This window comes from Salvelinus fontinalis, chromosome 19 (assembly GCF_029448725.1).
Source record: "Salvelinus fontinalis isolate EN_2023a chromosome 19, ASM2944872v1, whole genome shotgun sequence".
Lineage (NCBI taxonomy): Eukaryota > Metazoa > Chordata > Actinopteri > Salmoniformes > Salmonidae > Salvelinus > Salvelinus fontinalis.
Genome location: NC_074683.1, coordinates 15,922,108 through 15,945,981, shown reverse-complemented (window position 1 = coordinate 15,945,981; position 23,874 = coordinate 15,922,108). Strand labels below are relative to the sequence as shown.

Genomic DNA, 23,874 nt, shown 5'->3' with positions numbered 1-23,874 from the left:
ATGACATCGTAAACCCGGATCAAAATACAGGCAGAATGAACTCATATCTGCTCCAGAGCGTCTCCTCGATTAAAACAACAAAGCAGGTGGGGACCATTTCAACCAGCTCAGGAGCCACTACAATGTTGGACGCACATGCAGAAAATGGTGGAAGTATGTGTTTTGGGGACACTCAAAATTGCTATTATCAATGCTTACATTGTGTGAGGAACCCTGCAAAGGCCCCTTCCCGGGAACCGCAGGCGCGTGACCCTGAAGGCATTCAAAATACAATTCGTGCATTCACTTTGTGACGGCTACAGTGGCAGGAAGCGGGGAGCTACGAGTGTGGCACCAGGGGTTGTGGACAGAGTTGTAACTCATCATTTGAAAGCAGGCCACTCCCTGGTGAAGTTCGAAGGGCACAAGAGAGTGTGATCCGGATTGGACGAAGGGCAAACAGTGGGAGTTGTGTAGAAACCTCCTTTGGGTGCTCTACATGTTCTGTGCCACTTTGCAGGGTGGTGCCTTGCTTCCAGAAGTTCCATGACATGTTGTAGGCTAAATACAAACACTAAAGTGACAATGTAAAATAGGAATTTGTACTACAAATCTCATAGGCAAATTGTAAACTAAAAACTAAAAAAGTATCTGAATCTAGCCTAACACAGTGTTTATGTTCTCTCTTTATCTTTCTAATACTTGCACTTACTGAATTGTTGTCAAAGTATTATTTGTACATTTTGTGCCAGTTTGTAGGATGTGAACATGCTTCCATGACATGTTGTAGGCTAAATGCAAATACTCAATTGACAGTGTGACATGAATTTGTCCTACGAATCTTATAGGCAAATTGTTAATGTTTTAAAACTGTCTCCAGCTAATACTTGGAACACTATATACTGTATACAAAAGTATGTGCACACCCCTTCAAATTAGTGGATTCAGCTACACCCATTGCTGACAGATGTAAAATCGTGTACACGGCCATTCAATCTCCATAAAGAAACATTGTCAGTAGAATGGCCTTATTGAAGAGCTCAGTGACTTTCAACGTGGCACCTTAACAGGATGCTACCACCTATCCAACAAGTCAAATGGCTGTCCTGTTAGAGCTCTAGGCAGGCACTACCAGATAGGATGACAGATAACCTATGGTATCTACAAGTTTGTCTAACTAGCCCAAGTCTGTATGGCCTCCCTCCCTCCCCCTCTCCTTCCCTTTACTTGCGATGTACGGTACCCGGAGGGCGGGGAGAGGGAGATGAGGATGAGGAGGAAGAGGAAGAGGGAGAGCACAAGATACTTACCCATTCCATAGTATCAACTGTACAGTTTGGTGAATAGGGAATAATGGTCTGGGCTGTTTTCCATGGTTCGGGCTATGCCCCTTAGTTCCAGTGAAGGGTAATCTTAACGCTAAAGCGTACAATGGCATTCTAGATGATGTCATTGTGGAAACAGTTTGGGGAAGGCCCTTTCTGTTTCAGCATGACAATGCCCCTGTGCACAAAGCGAGGTCGATACAGAAATGGTTTGTCGAGATCAGCGTGGAAGAACTTGACTGGCCTGTACAGAGCCCTGACCTCAACCTCGTCAAACAAAATGGGGATGAATTGGAATGCCGACTGTGAGCCAGGCCTAATCGCCCGACATCAGTGCCCGACCTCACTAATGCTTTTGTGGCTGAATGGAAGCAAGTCCCCCCAGCAATGTTCCAACATCTATTGGAAACCCTTCCCAGAAGTGTGGAACCTGTAGCAAAGGGGGGACTTACTCCATAATTATGCCTATGATTTTGGAATGACATGATCGACTAGCAGGTGTCCACATACTTTTGGTCATGTAGTGTATACTTAGATTTTATTCTTTGAATCTTTCTCTGTCTAATACTTGTTGTATTCAGTAAATTGTTGTCAAAGTACTATTTCTACATTTTGTGTCAGGCCTGCTTTTTACTAAATTGTATTGATAGAGGTTATCTGAATAGTTGTTTGCATTTTTACATTGTAACAGCAGGAAGAATTTTTGCCAATCCAATAGTATACTTTGTGTGGGTTATGAAATCATTTCTACATTTTTTAATACATTTTTGAATATGTATATGTAAATATAGTAGAATATATAGTAAGTAATTTGGTGAAATGTACAACAATGTAAGTATTTTGTTGCATTGATTGTTACGTTTTTTTGACAGTGAGCATCTTTACAGAGATGAAAGTTTGGGCTCTTTAAAACTAAGTTCTTTAAAACTAACTGTAATTTGTTCTTTGTTTTTGAGCAACAGTGCATTCAGAGCCCTCCTTTTTTCTTCATTTTGTTATCTTACAGCCATATCATGAAATTGATTAAATAAAATACAAATTCTCAAATCTACACACAATAACCCATAATGATAAAGTGAAAACAGGTTGAGACATTATTGCAAATGTATTAAACATTTAAAAAACTGAAACCTTATGTAATAAGTATTCAGACCTTTTGCTATGAGACTCGAAATTGAGCTCAGGTGCATCCTGTTTCCATTGATCATCCTTGAGATGTTTCTACAACTTGATTGGAGTCCAGCTGTGGTAAATTCAATTGATTGGATATGATTTGGAAAGGCACACACCTGTCTATATAAGGTCCCACAGTTGACAGTGCATGTCAGAGCAAAGACCAAGCCATGAGGTTGAAGGACTAGTCCATAGAGCTCCGAGACAGGATTGTGTAGAGGTACAGATCTGGGGAAAGGCACCAAAACATTTCTGCAGCATTAAAAGTCCAAAGAACACAGTGGCCTCCATCATTCTTAAAATGGAAGAAATTTGGAACCACCAAGACTATTCCTAGAGCTGGTCGCCTGGCCAAACTGAGCAATCAGGGGAGAAGGACCTTGGTCAGGGAGGTGACCAAGAACCCGATGGTCACTCTGACAGAGCTCCAGAGTTCATCTGTGGATATGGGAGAACCATCCAGAAGGACAACTATCTCTGCAGCACCACCAAACAGGCCTTTATGGTGGAGTGGCCAGACGGAAGCCACTCCTCAGTAAAAGGGACATGACAGGACTCTCAGACCATGAGAAACAAGATTCTCTGGTCTGATGAAACCAATATTGAACTCTTTGGCCTGAATGCCAAGCGTCACGTATGGAGGAAACCTGGCACCATCCCTACGGTGAAGCATGCTGTTGGCAGCCATATGCTATAGGGATGTTTTTCAGCGACAGTTTCACCTTCCAACAGGACAACGACCCTAAGTACATAGACAAGACAATGCAGGCTTCGGGACAAGTCTCTGAATGTCCTTGAGTGACACAGCCAGAGCCCGGAATTGAAACCGATCAAACATCTCTGGAGAGACCTGAAAATAGCTGTGCAGCTACGCAGAATGGGAGAATCTCCCCAAATACAGGTGCCAAGCTTGTAGCGTCATACCCAAGAAGACTCGAGGCTGTAATCTCTGCCAAAGGTCCTTCAACATAGTACTGAGTAAAGGGTCTGAATACTTGTGTAAATGTGATATCAGTTTGTTTTTTTATATACATTTGCAAAAACTAAAAAAAACTGTTTTTGCTTTATTATTATGGGGTATTGTGTGTAGATGGATGAGGATTCTTTTACTTTAATCTATTTTAGAATAAGGCTGTAACGTAACAAAATGTGGAAAAGGGGTCTGCATACTTTCAGAATGCACTGTATGTCTGTTTGAAATGTGTGAGAAAATTAGCTTTATCTTGAAAATGATCAGTAATCTACAGCAGCATTCCAGAATTCTATTGGGATCTAAAGGGTTAATGGGGTAAGAAATGCTATTTTTTTTCATGTGCCTGAAAACAGACACTGTGCAATACGATGCTATGCAAAATATATAAAGCCATTGAGAAAACGTATGAGTTTCAATAGTTTGAAGGGAGAAGGAAAAAATGATTTCATTGCACGGACTACAGAAGCCCTCCTTCCAAAGAAGTTAGCCAAATGTACAACAACAGACTGCAACATTTTTGTTCCATTACTAAGAACCGGGTCAGCTTCTTATAATTGTCAATCATGCAATAAATCTCTGTGAAGTTGTGGGTTGAGGGGTGTCACGCACACACACACACAAACACAAGTTCCTAATGTGAAAGGAGGAAACCATTAAATGTGGACCATTTCAGCCAAAAGGCAGTGTATTTTCATAACCCTGTTTATTTCCAGAGCCAACATGCACCACTGTGTTTTCTGCTCGACTGTGAAATACCAGAAAAACGAGCTACTGACCACTTATGTTGAACACACACAGTAGGCAGAGCTAGGGACCAACTTCAACAGCCTGTAATATACTGTACATAGGATATTAGTGATTACTGTCAAAAGCACCCACACATCACATTTTTCCATAACTAATACCAGTATGTTGAAAGAACCAATTTAAACTAAAGAACACATTTTCTGTGCACCGTTTTCCTTCTATCCAACCAGGTGTACAGTAGCATGAATCCTCATATCTGATTGGCCAAGGACGTGTGGTTTGACGCAGCTCTAGAGTTCCTCCAGCAGAGTTGGGTGTCACGTCTCCGAGGACGCGACTGTCACTCTTTAAGAGGAGGGTAATAATAGCCGGGCGCCATGGTTACTGTACTGTAGTGGTGGCACGGGCGTTTCTTAAAAAGGGTTTGCAGCTAAAACGACAAAGTTACACTCCCACAGAGGAGAAGGGAGAAAGAGAGAGGGATAGAAAGGAGAAGCCAAGAGAGACAGAGAGACCGAGTGTCAGAGAGAGAGATACTGTAAATAGAGATAGAGAGAGCGAGAGAGTCAATGATAGGTGAAAATGTGTTGACCCGGTATATGGATGCCCTGTTCATAATTGCTACAGGTGTCCCTTGTGGGGTCAGGAGGCAGCTTTGGGTGATAGCTAGCTGTATGGAAAACATCACTGACTGGTTGCAGATGGGAACATTTTCCTAATTATCATTCGTACATGTTGTTTGTCACATACTGTTGATTTGGAGCATTGTAACCCATTGGATGATGTTTACTCTCTATCAGTGCTGTGTATGTTGCTATCCAACTATTATTTTGTATTACTTTTTTTTTTTTTTATCTCAAAACTTTCGTTCAGGATTTGATTTGCTGCTGAACAAAATGAAGAGATTTGAAATTGGTGTATGAGCCAAGTCTAGTTCTACATTTCTATTCACTACTTTGAAACAAACACATTTTTAGGGCTCAGTGAAAACTATATAGTAGATGACACCCTCTCCTCTCTTTTTCTGTTGTCAGCTTCAGGATCCACTGCCTCCAACAGTATCTATTAAAGATGATTTAATGCCTCCACTGCCTCCGACAGTATCGATTGTTATTTAACCTTTACCTGGCACACGTATGGAAAAGGCCTGGAGCTAATGACACCTGAGACCAGCACCACATCCTATGGTTGTTCAAAGGATCTGCTCACTCAATACCTCATGACGAAAACAAGAAAAAACACACCAAGAAAAGCTCTTATGTGAAGAGTGAAGACTCAAATCCGCCTAGACCGCAGATTCAAAACAGTTTATTCAACTCAATTTGGGTGTTAACTAATGACGTTCACAAATAATGTTTTGGTTGGTGGAGATGATGATTCTCTATGGAAGCTGCTGGCAGGAGACTCTGTAGTGTGTGGTAAAAGACTCCCCAAGGTTCCATAGAGATACTAAATGGTAATGCCAGAGAAGCCATTGTTTGGAGGATATATTGGCACGGGTATTGTTAGGCCCGAGAGAAAGTATCTGGCATTTTCACTTGTATACAACGTTTATCAAGATATTCAAATAATGATTAACATATTTTCATACAACATTTTTATTTTGATGAATTTATTCATCCATTTCATCCTTCCACAAGATACAGTTGAAGTCGGAAGTTTACATACACCTTAGACAAACACATTTAAACTCAGTTTTTCACAATTCCTGACATTTAATCCTGGTAAAAATGCACTGTTTTAGGTCAGTTAGGATCACCACTTTAGTTTAAGAATGTGAAATGTCAGAATAATAGTAGAGAGAATGATTTATTTCAGCATTTATTTATTTCATCACATTCCCAGTGGGTCAGACGTTTACACACACTAAATTAGTATTTGGTAGCATTGCCTTTAAATTGTTTAACTTGGGTCAAACGTTTCGGGTAGCCTTCCACAAAAAGAACATGAAATCGAGCCTGAGGCATGGAATGCATAGTTTCCCGCTCCATATCAAGGAGGGGGAAAAGAGAGTGGGAGCAACCTAAAGTAACAGGCGTAAAACAAACACCTGAAACTAGATCCCCCTACATACTGGTCTTGACGAGAAGAAAAAACACTGTCTAGGGAGGTTCTCTTCTGCACTGTTCAACCAATCTAGAAAACATGGATGAGTTAAGATGGAGTGTCAGCTTTTTAACATCCAAAAGCGTAAGTCACAGGCTCTCTTTCCATTTCCCCTGAAAACCGGAACATCCGATTGTTGGGGACTTGGCCGAGGCAGCAGCAGAGTGGGCAGCAGCTACATAAATCACTAATGTGCAGGATTATTTTTTTTTTTTACATCTCTAGGTTTTGCTTTCATACTTTTTCGGACTATCTGGCATTAGTGCGGCAGCCTACGCTTTGGGGCCTAACTTTACACACGCCAATCGCCAAATGCTTTTGCGAACTGTCAGAAAAAGTTCATGTCGATCCATTCCACTGAAGTAAAAAGGATGAGTTTAATTCAATAAAAGGAAAGCTGTGAAATGGAGAGTTGAAAATAAAGAGAAGGTAGGGCAAGAAAAGTCATGTTTGGGAAATATTTGGAGTGATGATTGTGAGGTGCTATACAAATTTGAGTCACAAGACCGGGACTTCAAATAGGCCTATGGCAAGTAAAGGGAACTGTAGCCTACTGTTCAGATGGGTTAAATGGAAACTGAAATCTGGACACTGACTGTAGGTCTATAACCTCTCACATAGTATAAAGACTAACTCCTGCAGAATTAAGCATTTCTTGCAGTTAATTGATACACCAAATGTACATTTTGACTCGGGAAAGAAATATGAGTAACAGAAATACTATTTATTTATTTCAGCATCTTATGCGAATGCACAGTTAGGGACCATCTGTAGAGGTACAATCTTTATCAGCATCATAAAATATGATAGTATTTCAACCACATAAAATATGCATCCAAGCCTAAATGAAATCTTATCAGAAACATGTTGGGTCATTTTCAAAGCTTTCTATTTCCTTACAACAATCAAACTGATGTCATTTGGATTTTTTTTAAATTGCACTTTCTAAAATGGTCCCTAACATATTTGCTCCAGGAAAGAAGCAGAGATGACCGAGAGCTTTACCGATGTCAACTAGATTGAAGCATTCATTCTATCATTTATGACATTATTCTGGTGATTAAGAGTGTATTTAGTCTTATAAGGCAACATATAATGACAGAAGAGAAGCTGCAGTAATCTGATTATAGACAAGCTGACTAACAAATAGCCTACCGAAATATCGTAAATTATAAGCAGAAATAGGTCTAAATTAGTCCAAATCGTTTCACCGTCTCTGACTGTAGCCTACAGCGCATTTTCTATATTTGCGGGTTAGGGTCGAGAGCTGGCCTCAGACACAAGTCTCCGGAAATGCAGCCACTCCTTTTTTTTTAATTTACTAGGACAGTTAGATGGTTCATCAGGCACGTGCACTGATATGGCTCTACCTGTGAGCACATGGCCCTTGCCCTTCCAGTCTCCAAAGTGCTCTTTTTGGTGGTGGTATAATCTCCCCCAAAATGTTTCCCCAAAAATGTTTAGTGATTGTTCTTCGGAACCAACTGTCCGCAAGTAGTCATCAAATTCACCAACCCCACCCTGTCCGTTGGTTCCCGAAGGGCCGTGTACGGAGCACGCGCGCGGACGGTTGCACCTTTTTCCCAGTCTGTCCCGTGACCTACTTTAAATATCAACAGTACTGCCACAGCAGAATAACATTTAATTAACACTTGATATCGCCTACATCATCATCAATAATAGGTCTGGTTGGCTGATATACGCAACAGAGGCAAAAAGACAGAGTTCAATCACAATCAGTAAAAGAAATTGAGCTAGCTAACTAACCGATTTACATCAATGGTCAGCTGATAGCTCACCCTGTTTTCCCGAAGTCAATCATGTCTTTAGGAGGCACCGTAACTAGCTTGCTTAAAATGTGTGATGACGAGTGAGTTATTGCAGAAATAAATAGGCCATCCTCAACAACAAAAAAATCGCTACAAATATGTTCTGAATTTCGAGATATGAATTCTGAAAGTTGTTTTTTTCAAGCGGGGAGGAGGGCTCCCTGCAGCTCATGGTGTTATGATTGAGTAGGAGGAGTTTGCCTTGTCCACTAATTTCCTGACCTAATTGTAGATTTGGACAACGCACAATTTAAAGGTAATTTCCACCATTGAATACTGCCCTAACCAAAACAACCTAACAACCACAAAAGTCACCTGACATTTGAGTAAAGTAGTGGGGAAAAGGTAGACAAGCAATAAGCACATCCAAGGCATTTAACTCAAACCAGTAAATAATGAATTATAATAATTAGATTGCTGACAATGAGTGTTCTGTATAGTAAGATACAGATCTATGATACCAGAGAATTTCACTTTTAATTGACAAAAAATATATATTACCACCCTCCCTATATGCACAAGCTTACTCTGACCACAATAACACATAATAAAATGATCTTAATTAAAATGGCATTACTGAATTACAGAATTCTAACCAGTACAAAGGGCCTTTTTGTCCGATGACATTCTCTTGCCTTATTACACTCCACATGAATAAGGAGGGGAAGACCCTTAAGATGTGTTCCAAATGGCACCCAAATCCTTTTATAGTGTACTACTTTGGTCAAAAGTAGTACTCGTCTACACAGGGTGCCATTTGGGACCCATGGGATCTGGTCAAATGAACTGCACTATATAGGGAATAGGGTTCAATTTGGGACTCATAGGGCTCTGGTCAAAAGTAGTGTACTGTATAGGGAATAGGATGACATTTGGGATATATACTTAGTATCCAGCGCAGGGTGAAAATAGAAACATTGATACTATACTGCAGGAATAAAATTGTAGTGTTTATTCAGGAGAAGAGTCGTACCTGATAGCCCCTCTGCAGAATTGAAGAGGGGGAGGAGAAGAGAAAGAGGGGGGAGAAAGAAAAAAAACAAGAGGAAATTTGCAGAATCCCATCTGAGATTCCATCCCTGATGGGTTCTTCTTCCTGTCAAGTCAGACGAGAAATGAAGCCGGAGAAATTAACTCCTGATACGGCCACGGTGAATTAGACAGAGAGGGGGGGGGGACAGAGAGCGAGAGAAAGTGTGTGTGTGTGTGTGTGTGTGTGTGTGTGTGTGTGTGTGTGTGTGTGTGTGTGTGTGTGTGTGTGTGTGTGTGTGTGTGTGTGTGTGTGTGTGTGTGTGTGTGTGTGTGTGTGTGTGTGTGTGTGTGTGTGTGTGTGTGTGTGTGTGTGTGTGTGTGTGTGTGTGTGTGTGTGTGTGTGTAAGAGAGAGAGACAGCGAGTATGTGTGTGAGAGGGAAAGGTAGAGGGAGGGGAAGAAAAAAAAAGGCAACCAAACGCTACACACTTTTTAAGCATTCCAGCCTTGTCATTTTCAATGTTCTGCTCTTTGGACATGCTTGTATTCAGATTCCACTACATCTATTCCTCATATCAATCCTAATTAGACAATCTGGGCCCGCGAAGGATGGGTGTGCGCTTATTTGCATAAATTAATCCTAAATACTCAGTGATACATATATCCAAATGCATTTGTACAATTATCTTTACATCCTTAGGGCAAAGTATTAATATGATTAGGCAATAAATATTTTTTTAAAGGGAGGAAATAGGAGAAAAGCAGCAAGTGCACAATCTTTTTAAACTCTTCAGCTTTGGGCTATATGAAAAATTAATTAATTTTGCAGGAAAATCAATTTCTCTACGTGACCATATTAGACAGAGCCTAGGCTAGGGCCCCGGCATTCATTCTCCAATCTGGAAATCTCATCTGCTCTCCTCTAACTTCTGTCACTAGCATTTAGCATCCTGGAACAAGCACCAGTGACTTCTACCATGGCTCTTTAAATGTACCAGTAATGTGATGAGTATGTTGCCTAAAGAGAGGCAGAGAGTACTGAGCTGAGCAGAGCTCAGGGGGGAAAGAAAGAGATAGTCAGTCTCAGCTGTGGATCAGAGAGTGAAATATCACATAACGAAACTAGTTCAATCCAGTTTGATAATTCAATTCGATAGATGGGTTTAATAAAAACAGTTCCTGGTGTCTAAATATCTTTCGAGTGATTTCAACTTAAAAAGAGAAAAGTTGCCTTCCTTCAATGTATTCACAAATACAGAATGGAAAATCATGATATTAAAACAGGTATAGATGCATCAATTTTTAGCAGTACTTAGTAATTTTGTAAAAGGATCTGGCATCATCGACACAACGGTAATTGTGCTACTAACTAAAGCCCATCCATCCAGTGAAAGCATGCAAATAGACTAAGCGCCTGGACAGCTTCTGCATCCAACAGGCAAATATACAATGCAAGCCACTTCACCATGCATATAAGGATAAATCCAGCAATGATATTAGCCAAATATCAAACAAAGCCTTCCTTTTGAAAAGATAACATGTACAACTTGGATAAATGTTCACATATGAATTTGTATTTTTAAAAGGCCCAGTGACTTTCCTGTGTTTTATATACACACTCACTGGACAATTTATCAGGTACACCAACTCGTTGACAAAAATGGTGACAGCGAGTCACGTAGCCATGGCTGGCCAAATAAAGCAAGCAGGCAGGCATCGAGGCATTCAGTTACTGTTTGACTGAACGTTAGAATGGGCAAAACGAGTGACCATCGCAGAATGCACAACTCGTCGGTCCTTGTCAAGGATGAGCTATTGCAGCAGACGACCGTACCGGGTTTCCCTCCTATCAGCTAAAAACATGAAGAAGCAGCTCCAGTGGACACGCAATCACCAACACTGGACAATTGAGGAGTGGAAAAACATTGCCTAGTCCAACAAATCCCAGATCCTGTTGCATCATTCTGATGAATGAGTCATGATTTGGCGTAAGCAGCATGAGTCCACGGCCCCATTATGCCTGGTGTCAACAGTACAGGCTTGTGGCAGTGATGTAATGTAATAGTGTGGGGAATGTTTTCCTGGCACGTCTTAGGTCCCTTGATACCAGTTGAGCAACGTTTCCATGCCCTGAAGAATTCAGGGTGTTCTGGAGGCAAAGCGGGGTCCGACCCAGTATTAGATGGGTTTACCTAATAAACTGGCCACTGAGTGTACAGTTGAAGTTGGAAGTTTACATACACTTAGGTTGGAGTCATTAAAACTCGTTTTTTAACCACTCCACAAATTTCTTGTTAACAAACTATAGTTTTGGCAAGTCGGTTAGGACATCTACTTTGTGCATGACACAAGTCATTTTTCCAACAATTGTTTACAGACAGATTATTTAACTTATAATTCACGGTATCACAATTCCAGTGGGTCAGAAGTTTACATACACTAAGTTGACTGTGCCTTTAAACAGCTTGGAAAATCCCAGAAAATTATGCCATGGCTTTAGAAGCTTCTGATAGGCGAATTGACATAATTTGAGTCAATTGGAGCTGTACCTGTGGATGTATTTCAAGGCCTACCTTCAAACTCAGTGCATCTTTGCTTGACATCATGGGAAAATCAAAAGAAATCAGCCAAGACCTCAGAAATAAAATTGTAGACCTCTACAAGCAATTTCCAAATGCCTGAAGGTACCACATTCATCTGTACAAACAATAATACGCAAGTATAAACACCATGGGACCACGCAGCCATCATACCGCTCAGGAAGGAGACGCATTCTGTCTCCTAGAGATGAACGTACTTTGGTGCGAAAAGTGCAAATCAATCCCAGAACAGCAAAGGACCTTGTGAAGATGCTGGAGGAAACGGTTACAAAATGATCTACATCCACAGTAAAACGAGACCTATATCGACATAACCTGAAATGCCGCTCAGCAAGGAAGAAGCCACTGTTCCAAAACCGCCATAAAAAAGCCAGACTACGGTTTGCAACTGCACATGGGGACAAAGATTGTAATTTTTGGAGAAATGTCCTCTAGTCTGATGAACAAAAATAGAACTGTTTGGCCATAATGACCATCGTTATATTTGGAGGAAAAAGGGAGAGGCTTGCAAGCTGAAGAACACCATCCCAACCTGGAAGAACACCATCCCACCGTGAAGCATGGGGGTGGCAGCATCATGTTGTGGGGGTGCTTTGCTGCAGCAGGGCCCGGTGCACTTCACAAAATATATGGCATCATGAGGAGGAAAATGATGTGGATATATTGAAGCAGCATCTCAAGACATCAGTAAGGAAGTTAAAGCTTGGTCGCAAATGGGTCTTCCAAATGGACAATGACCCCAAGCATACTTCCAAAGTTGTGGCAAAATGGCTTAAGGGCAACAAAGTCAAGGTATTGGAGTGGCCATCTCAAAGCCCTGACCTCAATCTCATACACATTTGTGGGCAGAACTGAAAAAGCACTAGGCTACCCGAAAAGTTTGACCCAAGTTAAACAATTTAAAGGCAATGCTACCAAATACTAATTGAGTGTATGTAAACTTCTGACCCACTGGGAATGTGATGGAAGAAATAAAGGCTGAATAAATCATTCTACTACTATTCTGACATTTTACATTCTTAAAATAAAGTGGTGATCCTAACTGACCTAAGACCGGGAATTTTAACTAGGATTAAATGTCAGGAATTATGAAAAACTGAGTTTAAATGTATTTGACTAAGGTGTATGTAAACTTCCGACCTCAACTGTATATTTCCACACTATGCAGTTGGAATAATACTATAAAATTGTGAAAATTATGATTATGCCCCTTTAGTGTAAGAGCTGTTTGAAAAGACCACCTGAAGTTTCAGCCTGTTTTGGTGGAATGGACTTTTGGCCTGCCATGTGACATCACCAGGTGGTAAATTAGTTAATAGACCAACAGAGTTCAAAACCTCCCTGCCAGCTAGTTTTCCATTTTCCCCTCCCCACTCAGACCACTCCTAGCAAAATTGTTGCTTGAGAAATTGCTCTTGCTAAGAAGCAATTTTTGTTTATTTTTGACCACTATAATTGAAAACAATCACATTAAGATACTTAATTAATAACGCAGAAAATACACAGTGCGAGAGTGGAATTTCAATTGTGTTTTTAACAAACCTTTAAACCTCTCTCTCTCTCTCATCAGGCATCTGTCACTCTGCTGTTTTGTAAGTTATTATCGCCTCGGCTCCCTGTTGGATGTGGTTGCCGGGTGACGGGTATCTTAGCACCCACTCAGACTGGGGAGTGATTTGAATCGCATCCAGAGATCTCCCCTGAGTACCTGTAAACACACCCGTGCCTTGTCGAAAACAAATATATTAGAAGAGAGAGCTCAGTCAAGAGAGGGAAAGGAGAGAGAGGGTAGACAAGCTGGTACCCTTAATACCAGGCTCACACTGAGCACTAACCAAAACAATTACGGTCATTTGCAAATATGTTTATTTAGGCGTAAACACCCCAAAATAAGACAGAGAGAGATGTCTGTTAATCCCATCAATAAAACTGTAACATATCATTGAATCTTAAGAGAGAGAGGGATGACGTCTGTTTATCACATCAATGCCACTCTACCACATCACTGAACCTAAACCTCACCACCATTTATCTAACATCTCAGACTTAAAAGAAGAGGAAAAATTGGACTTTAAAAGGGAAGGGGAAAATGTATTTAAAAATGGTGTGTAAGTGAAAAGCAAGTCCCATTCCCAACGGTGGACCAAAGCGTCATCTGGAGTGTTAGTGTGTCTAACCTTCAGGGGTAGACAATGATTGTCAATTAACCGCTGCATTTCTGCCCTGCCACCGGATAGCCTGCCTCTAACCGAACCATCTAATGAGAGAGCTGTGATAGCCAGAGTGCCAAATCCCCTGTGTTATAATAACCTTTTCCCAGAGTTCAAGTGTCACAGTCGGTACTGAAAAGCCCTCTCTGTTCCCGAAAGGGTGGACGCAAAAAAGAAAACAAGTCGCTGAAGTATGATGGGGCTTCTTCTCGTGGGCCTGGTGTCATAATAATGTACAGTACGGGGAAAGGGATATTAGCTGACCTAGGCTCTGTGTCTGTGTCAAGGATTAGGAGTGGTATTGTTAGATGGGGGTGAGATAAGGGATATTACTACTGACCTAGGATCTGTGTCTGTGTTTTATTTATTTTTTATTTCACCTTCATTTTGACAGGGAGTCAATGCTGACACCAATGTCTCTTTTCCAGATGAGCCCTGTATAGCACCACAATACACATCAAAATATAATAAACACATTAAACTACACATCAAATCAAATTTTATTGGTCACATACACGTGTTCAGCAGATATTATTGTAGGTGTAGCGAAATGCTTGTGTCTCTAGCTCCAACAGTGCAGAAATATCTAACACGTAATATCTAAGAATTTCACAATACACACAAATCTAAGTAAAGGAATGGAATTAAAAATATATAAATATATGGACGAGCAATGTCAGTGGCATAGATACAGTAAAATAGAATAGAATATAGTATATACATTGAGATGAGTAATGCAAAATATATAAACATTATTAAAGTGACTAGTGATCCATTATTAAAGTGGCCAGTGATTTCAAGTCTATGTATGTAGGGAAGCAGCCTCTAATGTGCTAGTGGTGGCTATTAAACAGTCTGATGGCCTTGAGATAGGCTGAAAAACAGTTCTCTCGGTCCCAGCTTTGATGAACCTGTACTGCCCTCGCCTTCTGGATGATAGCGGGGTGAACAAGCAGTGGCTCAGGTGGTTGTTGTCCTTGATAATCTTTTTGGCCTTCCTGTGACATCGGGGCCTGTAGGTGTCCTGGAGGGCAGGTAGTTTGTCCCCGATGATGCGTAGAGGCAGACCGCACCACCTTCTGGAGAGCCCTGCGTTTGAGGGCGGTGTAGTTGCCGTACCAGGCGGTGATAGAGCCCGACAGGATGCTCTCAATTGTGCATCTGTAGAAGTGTGTGAGGGTTTTTGGTGCCAAGACAAATTTCTTCAGCCTCCTGAGGTTGAAGAGGCACTGTTGGGTGGACCATTTCAATTTGTCAGTGATGTGTATGCTATCCACCTTCTCTGGTCCCGTCGATGTGGATAGGGGGTGCTCCCTCTGCTGTTTTCTGAAGTCCACGATCAGCTCCTTTGTTTTGTTGACGTTGAGTGAGAGGTTATGTTCCTGGCAACACACTCCCAGAGCCTTCACCTCCTCCCTGTAGGCTGTCTGCTGGTAATCAAGCCAACTACTGTTGTGTCGTCTGCAAATTTGATGACTGAGTTGGAGGCGTGTGTGGCCATGCAGTCATGGGTGAACAGGGAGTACAGGAGGGGGCTGAGCACGCACCCTTGTATTGAGGATCAGCGAAGTGGAGGTATTGTTTCCTACCTTCACCACCTGGGGGCGGCCCGTCAGAAATTCCAGGACCAAGTTGCACAGGGCGGGGTTCAGACCCAGGGCCTCGAGCTTAATGATTAGCGGATTCATATACAAGTTGTTATACAATACACAAAACAATACACAAAAAGCTCAGCACAATCATAAAACACAGACACATTCTTCAGTAAAAAGGTCCCCTAACAACTGTCTGAAATGCCTGAGAGCAACCAATTCCTCTCATTTTAAAGTGTATAGTAGATCATTCCACACGCAAGGCGCAAGGAAACCAAAAGAGTCTCCAGAGTTAACCAATAACTTTCCTTTTAAATCTTAATAGTGACGTTAGGTAAGTAGGAAGTTTGTGGAGCAGGGCTTTGTAAACAAAAAGAGCATAATGATGTGATCTATGTGACTTCAAAGAGGTTCAGCCAACCTTTGAGTAAAGACTGAGTAATAAAACTGTCTTCTGTGCTAAAACAAAGGGCGCTATGAAAAACTGTCTCCTGTGCTAAAACAAAGGGCGCTATGAAAAACTGTCTCCTGTGATAAAACAAAGGGCGCTATGAAAAACTGTCTCCTGTGATAAAACAAAGGGCGCTATGAAAAACTCTCTCCTGTGATAAAACAAAGGGCGCTATGAAAAACTCTCTCCTGTGATAAAACAAAGGGCGCTATGAAAAACTCTCTCCTGTGCTAAAACAAAGGGCGCTATGAAAAACTCTCTCCTGTGCTAAAACAAAGGGCGCTATGAAAAACTCTCTCCTGTGATAAAACAAAGGGCGCTATGAAAAACTCTCTCCTGTGATAAAACAAAGGGCGCTATGAAAAACTCTCTCCTGTGATAAAACAAAGGGCGCTATGAAAAACTCTCTCCTGTGATAAAACAAAGGGCGCTATGAAAAACTCTCTCCTGTGATAAAACAAAGGGCGCTATGAAAAACTCTCTCCTGTGATAAAACAAAGGGCGCTATGAAAAACTCTCTCCTGTGATAAAACAAAGGGCGCTATGAAAAACTGTCTCCTGTGATAAAACAAAGGGCACTATGAAAAACTCTCCTGTGATAAAACAAAGGGCGCTATGAAAAACTGTCTCCTGTGATAAAACAAAGGGCGCTATGAAAAACTGTCTCCTGTGATAAAACGAAGGGCGCTATGAAAAACACCATCCAGGGGTTTAAGAGTAGAGGCAGATGCACTTTGATAAATAGTATCACCATAATCAACAACAGGTATGTTGACTGCACAATCTGCTTCCTGCTGACTAGAAAGAGACAAGATCTGTTTCTGTCAAATAAAGCCCAATTAAATCTTTCCTAACAAGCTTAGTCGTATGTTTCTTTTTACGATAAATCATTGTCAATCCAAATACCAAAATAATTGTATGCAGGGTCTCGTTCAATTATAGGAACCATCCAATGAGTGAAGATTTAATCCATCTGTAACAATCTTACGAGAACTTGAAAACAACATGTATTTAGTTTTGCCTGTATTAAGTACGAGTTTTAAATCAGTAAGGGCTTCCTGTACAGCTACAAAATCGGACTGTAGCCTTGTCGCAGCCAGGTCAGCAGTCAGGGCAATTGCGTACATAATAGTATCATCCGCATATAAATCAAATGTATGTGTGAAAGGGAAGGAGTGGTAATCTGGGGTGACAATAGGGACATTATAACTGACCTAGAGTCTGTGTATGTGTGAAGGAGCAGGGGTGACAGTAGGGATGTATCATTACTAACCCAGGAACTGTGAAAGAGAAGGGGGAGAGACCCAGGATGTGTCTGCAACCCAGATAATCTGCTGAGATTGTCCCTTGAAAGTGCATGAAGCAGCAGGGGATAATAAATCATTGCACTCTGAACACAGAAATACATACATCTACAGTAGCCTATGCAGCTCGTCTAGACGTTGACATTGGGGACGAGAAGCATCAGACCTATAGGATATCACAAAGTGATGTAAGTAAGCACACCAATAATCTAGCAACTGCTGAGTAATTACCATATTACCTACTTAAATTAATACAAATCTGAAGTAAACACCAAGTAATAAGTGACCTGTCAAAAAAAGTGCCACCAACAAAACCAGTGTATAGTGAAAGCTTCAAACCGAGTTACACACCCAACACATATTCTAACATATTCAAAATGTTGAAATCTAAAGTGAGCATAATACGAAAAGTTGCATCATTTCCACCCAATGCCTGGCCTGGTCTTGTAACAAAGCATGGGCCTAGCAGTGACACCGTGTCGCTATTCACACAGTGGCTGAAATGAGATTGGCTGTTGTTTTAACACAATAGGCCCTGGAAAGGGAAAAATAGCCATGTGAAATAGTAAGACCTATTGTACAGGAGTATTATGTGCTCCATTGTCAACAAAAACCGCCACTGTATAAAAGAGTAGAACATCATTGTGAAAAAGAACTATGTCAGGCAACAGCACTAGTGTCGAGTAAATTGTATCATTGTCCTACACGGGCTACTTTTTTTGTTCACTAAATAAAAAGCCCACAAATCACCCAGCGTATGTGGGAGATATTATTTTCACTTTTCAGCATGGATTACCAAGCGGTCACGCAGGGCACGTGCCCCGGGGCCACCAGATAGCATATGATAGGAAAATGTGTCGAATTGAAGGAATTTAGCTTTAAACTGCAACATTTTCTCTTAGCCTGAAGAATAGCATTATAAAAATGAAAATGTTTCTCTCTGCACCATGGCAAAATGTGTTGAAATGCAGTAAGTTCGCTGATTTACAATGCGGTAGTCAGGCCCTGATTGCTCTGAATTACAACTTCCCTGACTGAGCTCCAAACAACAGAAATAGATCAACCAAGTACTGTAAATACAAGCTACTCTTCCTATCTAGAAGTTGAACACCTGACTACATCCAGTGTTTCAAAACCATGACGATTATGATGATGGTGTGTGTGTGTATTCTTATGCCTGTCCATGTGTGTATCCCCATCTGTATGCGTGCACGTGTGTATGTGTGTGTGAGTCTGTGTGTCTCTCCCCTGTGTGGAGCGGAAGAAAGAACCTGGCTGCTTTCCGAGACAATTACAGTGCTCTCTGTGTGCCCATAATAGCCCGCCACTTTAGCGTCATTAAAGTGACGCGAAGCCCTGCATTATCCGTTAACCCCCCCGGGTACCCTGGATTCCCCTGGCCATCGCTCTGTTCCCTACCTCGGCGCTCACAACCCGGGGAGTTCAACCCACACACTCAGTCACCTGGAGAATACAGGGCAAAGAGGTGGAACACTCATTGGGAAGAGGAACTACAGTGGTCTAGAACTGCTCTAGAGCTGCTCTAGAACTCTCTTTCTCAACGGGAGGTCATGGGGGAGAGGTGGTGTAAATGCTGCATGGGGAGAGGGGGTAAAAGTGAACTGTATGGACGCAGTGTGCGAATGAGAATAGGGTAATAGAGGTAGGATAATTGTGTGCTACTAAAAATAGGGTCACGGTCAGACGTAGTGATCAAATGTTGAAATGCAGTAGTTTATGAATCCATAGGTATCAACGTGTATGCATGCACAGCATATCTGAATAGCTAATTGAAAAGAGTCTCAAAACACTGATGAAAGCTAATAAATGTAATTGTATAAAAGCCATGCGTTTTCCATCCAAATAAATAACTAAGGAAACAGGGGCCCATACATATGGTCAAATGTTACAAAATGTCACGTCTGCCTATTCTGCTTTATATGCACTGCAAACATCGCTGTGTCTTCCTCAAAATTCATTGTGGGCTCATTCATATGTACTTAGAAAAAATGTATAAAATGTCAGTACATTCATTTCAGTATATTGATTTAACAGCAGCAGAAAAATAAAAAAATGTTTTACTATACAGCAAATAGCTGAATATGTATATTCAGACATTTTAACCCACCCATAAATTCCAATTTGTTTGTGACAATAAATGTGTGTGTGTGTCTTACAGCAAAATGTAATAAAACAATTAACTTACACAATCAACATCATCCTCAAATTCACCAGTAACATTGTGACTAACGATGTGCACAGATTCTCTTGTTTTTACCTAACAGACTATTATAACCCCACTAAAAGATCGATCTCCGCTCATGTTATACTTTCCATCATATTTGCATTTCCACCTCATTTTGCGATGGGAGATCAATATTAAATCAATCATAATGACAGATGAAATGGCATATTTGACCAGACTCAACCCATCCTATCAGATTGAGCAATACATCACAGCATATGAGAAACAGGACACTAGAAATGTATTTGAATCAAATATTGATCTGCACCTACATTTCTCACCTATAAAATTATCCTACATATTAGCACGGCTGGGATAAAATCCCAAGTGTATTTTGTAATGAGAGATAATGCGTTGAGTAATGAATGGATAAATTACTGGCCTTTGATATATAATGTTGGGTGGAACTTGAGTATGGAGACATTAGGCCTATTACTAATTACAAACATTCCATCAGGTGTGTTTATGTGAAGCTGGTATTTAAATGTATCATTTGTCATATATTTCAGATATCTAAGTAATATCTATATATATATATATATATATATTTTTTTTTTTTTTTTTTTTTTTCAAATCAATAAGTAAACATAATATGTCTACCAACAATGACAGTAGAAGGTTGGATCAGGTGTAATTTGAACTAGGGACAAAAAAACAACTGCCTTCCCTATGAAAAGTATTTATCTATCTAAAGACAAACAGTACTGTATATTAAGCAATTTGAATCAAATTATTTCAATTCACTATGGTTTCATGTTTTAAGATGTTGTTTAATTCATTTATAGTTCAAAGCATTGAAATTACTGCCCCTATGGCTAGGACAGCGGATTTAGGATAACCTACTTTTATTTCAATGTCATTTAAAAATAAAGTAGAGTTAATAGTGAGCTTAATTTAGAGTGGAAATGCGGTTGGGCCCGCACACAGTGGATGAGAGCTTTCCCTTCAGGCAATGGTTTTCAACTTGCTGTGCGTTTTGAGCACTTGAATTTCAGGCTGTGAAATTCCTCACATAGCCTAATTTAGTGACATTTTCAACTGATTCACATGTGACTGTTGCGTTTTAACAGTAGTTTGGATTGAGCAAGTCACTGACACAACGTTTAGCAATAGGAATGAATGCAATTGCCATCAACCTGCCACAACTTTTTCGAGGGGTGCGCCCTAAACATGTCCATCCATGTTTTCCTGTTGAGCCTACTAAAAACTGCATAACAGCATAGGCCAGGGGTTCTTAAATTTTTTCAGCCTGGGACCCAAATTAGAAATGTTGTGTTCTCCTGGGACCCAAACTTAAGAAAATATGCATTATCAGTATGCCTAAAACAAATGCAATAGAGACAAAAACAAATAACAATGAATTAAATATTCATATAAACATATATTCATGTTTATTTTCCCCCATTAAAAACACTCTTACATATCTGTCTAGGTTGGAACTGTTGCTGTTAAAATACAGTAAATAATTTTAATTCTGAACTGGAATAAACAGATTGATCACATCACACAGATGTATAACAGAACACACACACAGGCTTTTTCATAGTGCAACCCTAAGTAACAGTACAGACGAAAAATGATCTGGCCTACTGTGCATCTTACTGTAGAAATTATTGTTCAAATAAAGTCTAGGTTGGAACTGTTGCTGTTAAAATACATATGTTTTATTCTGAACTGGAATAAACTGATTGGTCACGTCACACAGATGTAGATCTGAAAACACACACAGTCCTAATGAGAGGTGTGTGACTGGTTGAAGTTTTCAACAAGCAGGTCTATTCTGGGCTCTGCTTTAGACAGTGTAACACTGAGGTCAAGCTCAGCTTTGACACTGTTTCTCTACTTGTTTTAAGTATGTCAGAGTTGAGAGCCCTGACTTGCATAGGTATGTGGTGCCAAACTGGACCAGAACATCTACTGCTTTCTCAGTCAGGCAGGAGACCACTTCCTGCTGTAGATGAGAAACCCCGAACTGTGTGAGTGTGTTTGCCTCAAAAAGCACCTTGCTTCAATCAATTTATTCCAGTTCAGAATCCAAATTATTACTTGTATTTTAACAGTTTCAACGTAGACTAGTTTTCAACAATAAATTCTACAGTAAGATGTACAGTAGGCCTGATCATTGTTCATCTTCATGTGTACTGTTACTATGGGTTGCACTATCAGTAACTAGCTAGCTTGCGTTGGCTAATGTTAGCTATTAGCTGTGTAACGTTACAAGGCCAGGGGATAGTTTGAAAGAGAAACTCACATCGACTACTATGAGAGTTAGTACTCCCTTATTCCTGTTATAAAATGACAATGCCTTGCTAGTTGACTTACTTTTCCACAGTCGCAGCACTGTTTCCTGAAGCATTCTGCCCTGTTCTGAAAGAACTCCTTGGGTTTACCATCATGCTGTGGATGTTTGGTCAGGACGTCTCATTTTATTTAAGTTGTTCGTTTTGAGAGATTCATTATTAAGCACTTCCCCGCACAAAACACATTGTGTGCGCTCCTCGTTATTTCTCAAAGTTTGTATGAAAGAGAGAGAAACTCGTTTCAGGACAATTGAGCTCAGTCAGAACTTGTCCACTTGACGACAGCGGTGAGTGACAGCGAGTGGGAATGACAAGTCGGTAATTGACAGCGCATCATCTGCTGCTGAACGACAGCGCTGCGTCGTGTGTGTCGCGGAGTGATCTTCCAGAAACCCGCAGAAAAAAGATCCGGTGAACCGCGAAGCACATGGGCATCTCCCTCTCACACAGCTGCCAACCGGAGCGGAGACCGCTGATAAGTCGAGAGCGCAGAAGCACTTGGCCAAATCAATTCCAGTGATTCATGAAAGAATTATACATTTACTCTGACACGTCGCGACTCACTATTAACAGGTCGGCCGTGACCCATACTTTAAGAAAGGCTGACATGGGCCTCTAGTCATATTTGGCCCAATAGAGCATTAAAAAATATGAGCTAAAGTTGAGTCATTACAGCTAAATGACATGTCAAACATTGACTTCCACACAATGGAAAATGTCTCCCCCATCCTTGTTTACTGCTTTTCTACCTTGACGCGCTAAACTTCAACTAGCATAAATCATTTGATGACATTATCGTCTCTCCTGTCTCCACTCACCTGGCATTGGTGCAGTCGTTGTACAGAGTCTCGAAGTCTTTTCTGGAAATGAGTTTGCAGCGGTTGACTCCTGGCTGGATGGCTCCGAGCCCTCGCAGAATGCGGACCTGCTCCACATTGCAGACCACCGGCGTGATCTCCAGTCTCTTCAGCTTGGTGTACACGGTGTGCAGTCCTCCGACCAGGTGCTTCAGAAACAGATCGAAAGCCTGGGGCAGGCAGATGAGTTCGCACCCGTCCACGGTGAAAGACGCCACCTTCGCCCCCCGCAACTCCACCATTTTACACTCGTTGTTCTGCGGGGTGTTCTCAACAGGCGACGGAGTCAAGTATACTGGCTTGCTGGGCAGAGCCCCGGTCGGGGTCAGGATGCCGGGGCTACTGGTGCCGAGGAGCTCCGAGCGGAACAGGTTCTGTCCGGAGGGGGCCATTGAGGGAGACGGGGGTGAAGTTGTCGACGGCGGGGAGGTGGTCGCTGAAGGAGTAGAGATCGAAGGCGGCTGGACCAGAGGAGTTGGCGGGATCAAAGCAGCCGGTACGGCCATGGTCACCTAGGGGAAGAAGAGTAAGTTCAAAGTATAAAACCCAGTCCTGCAGGAAAAAAAGTGCAGTTGTCGACAATTTCCAAATGAAATAATCCACGGGAGTTTAGCTCCTCTGGTGAGTTGGGGAGTAGAATGATATGCTGAAAAGACGTGGTGAATGAGGGTTTTGGCTGAGCACGGAGAGACAATGATCAAAGATAGGAGGAGGAATGACCGGAGGAGAATGAGCTGGAAAGTGCGGCTCCACTAGACCGCTAAGCTCTGTGGATGAGTTGTTGTTGTCACAAGGTACAGAGAGGGAGGAGCTAGGAGACAGTGGAAACCTCTGAATAACAGACAGACAACACTGGGCGCAAACTGGTCGAATCAACGTTGTTTCAACATAATTTGTCAACGTATTGTGACGTGGAGTGTACGTTACGTGGAAATTCACTGGGTTTGAAAAAAGTAATCAACATTGTTTTGAGGGTGAAATTTCAACCAAAGGATTACCTCTCAGGGGGCAGGTGCTCAAAATGATAAAAAGGGCACCCCCTTCCCCTCTTGAAAAAAAATACTCTCGAAATTCATAGCATACCAAATGCCTCTATTTTGTTGCATAGGCCAATTATTTCTGCAACAACACACTCATCGTCACAAATTGTAAGTAAGCTAGTTACAGTGTCTCCTAAAGACATGATTGACATTGGGAAAAGAGGGGGGCTAT

General features: G+C 41.3%; 1 protein-coding gene across 2 annotated transcripts in view; it reads right to left on the bottom strand.

The window, feature by feature from the left end:
- LOC129816437 (dachshund homolog 1-like) overlaps positions 1-23,474 on the bottom strand; it is a 317,078-nt gene extending 293,604 nt beyond the window's left edge. For both annotated transcript variants that reach the window (XM_055870927.1, XM_055870928.1), the window contains exon 1: positions 22,624-23,474. In XM_055870927.1, the coding sequence (XP_055726902.1) occupies positions 22,624-23,168 (545 nt within the window). In that variant the 5' untranslated portion in view covers positions 23,169-23,474. The remainder of the gene's footprint in view (positions 1-22,623) is intronic.
- Positions 23,475-23,874: the final 400 nt, after the last annotated feature.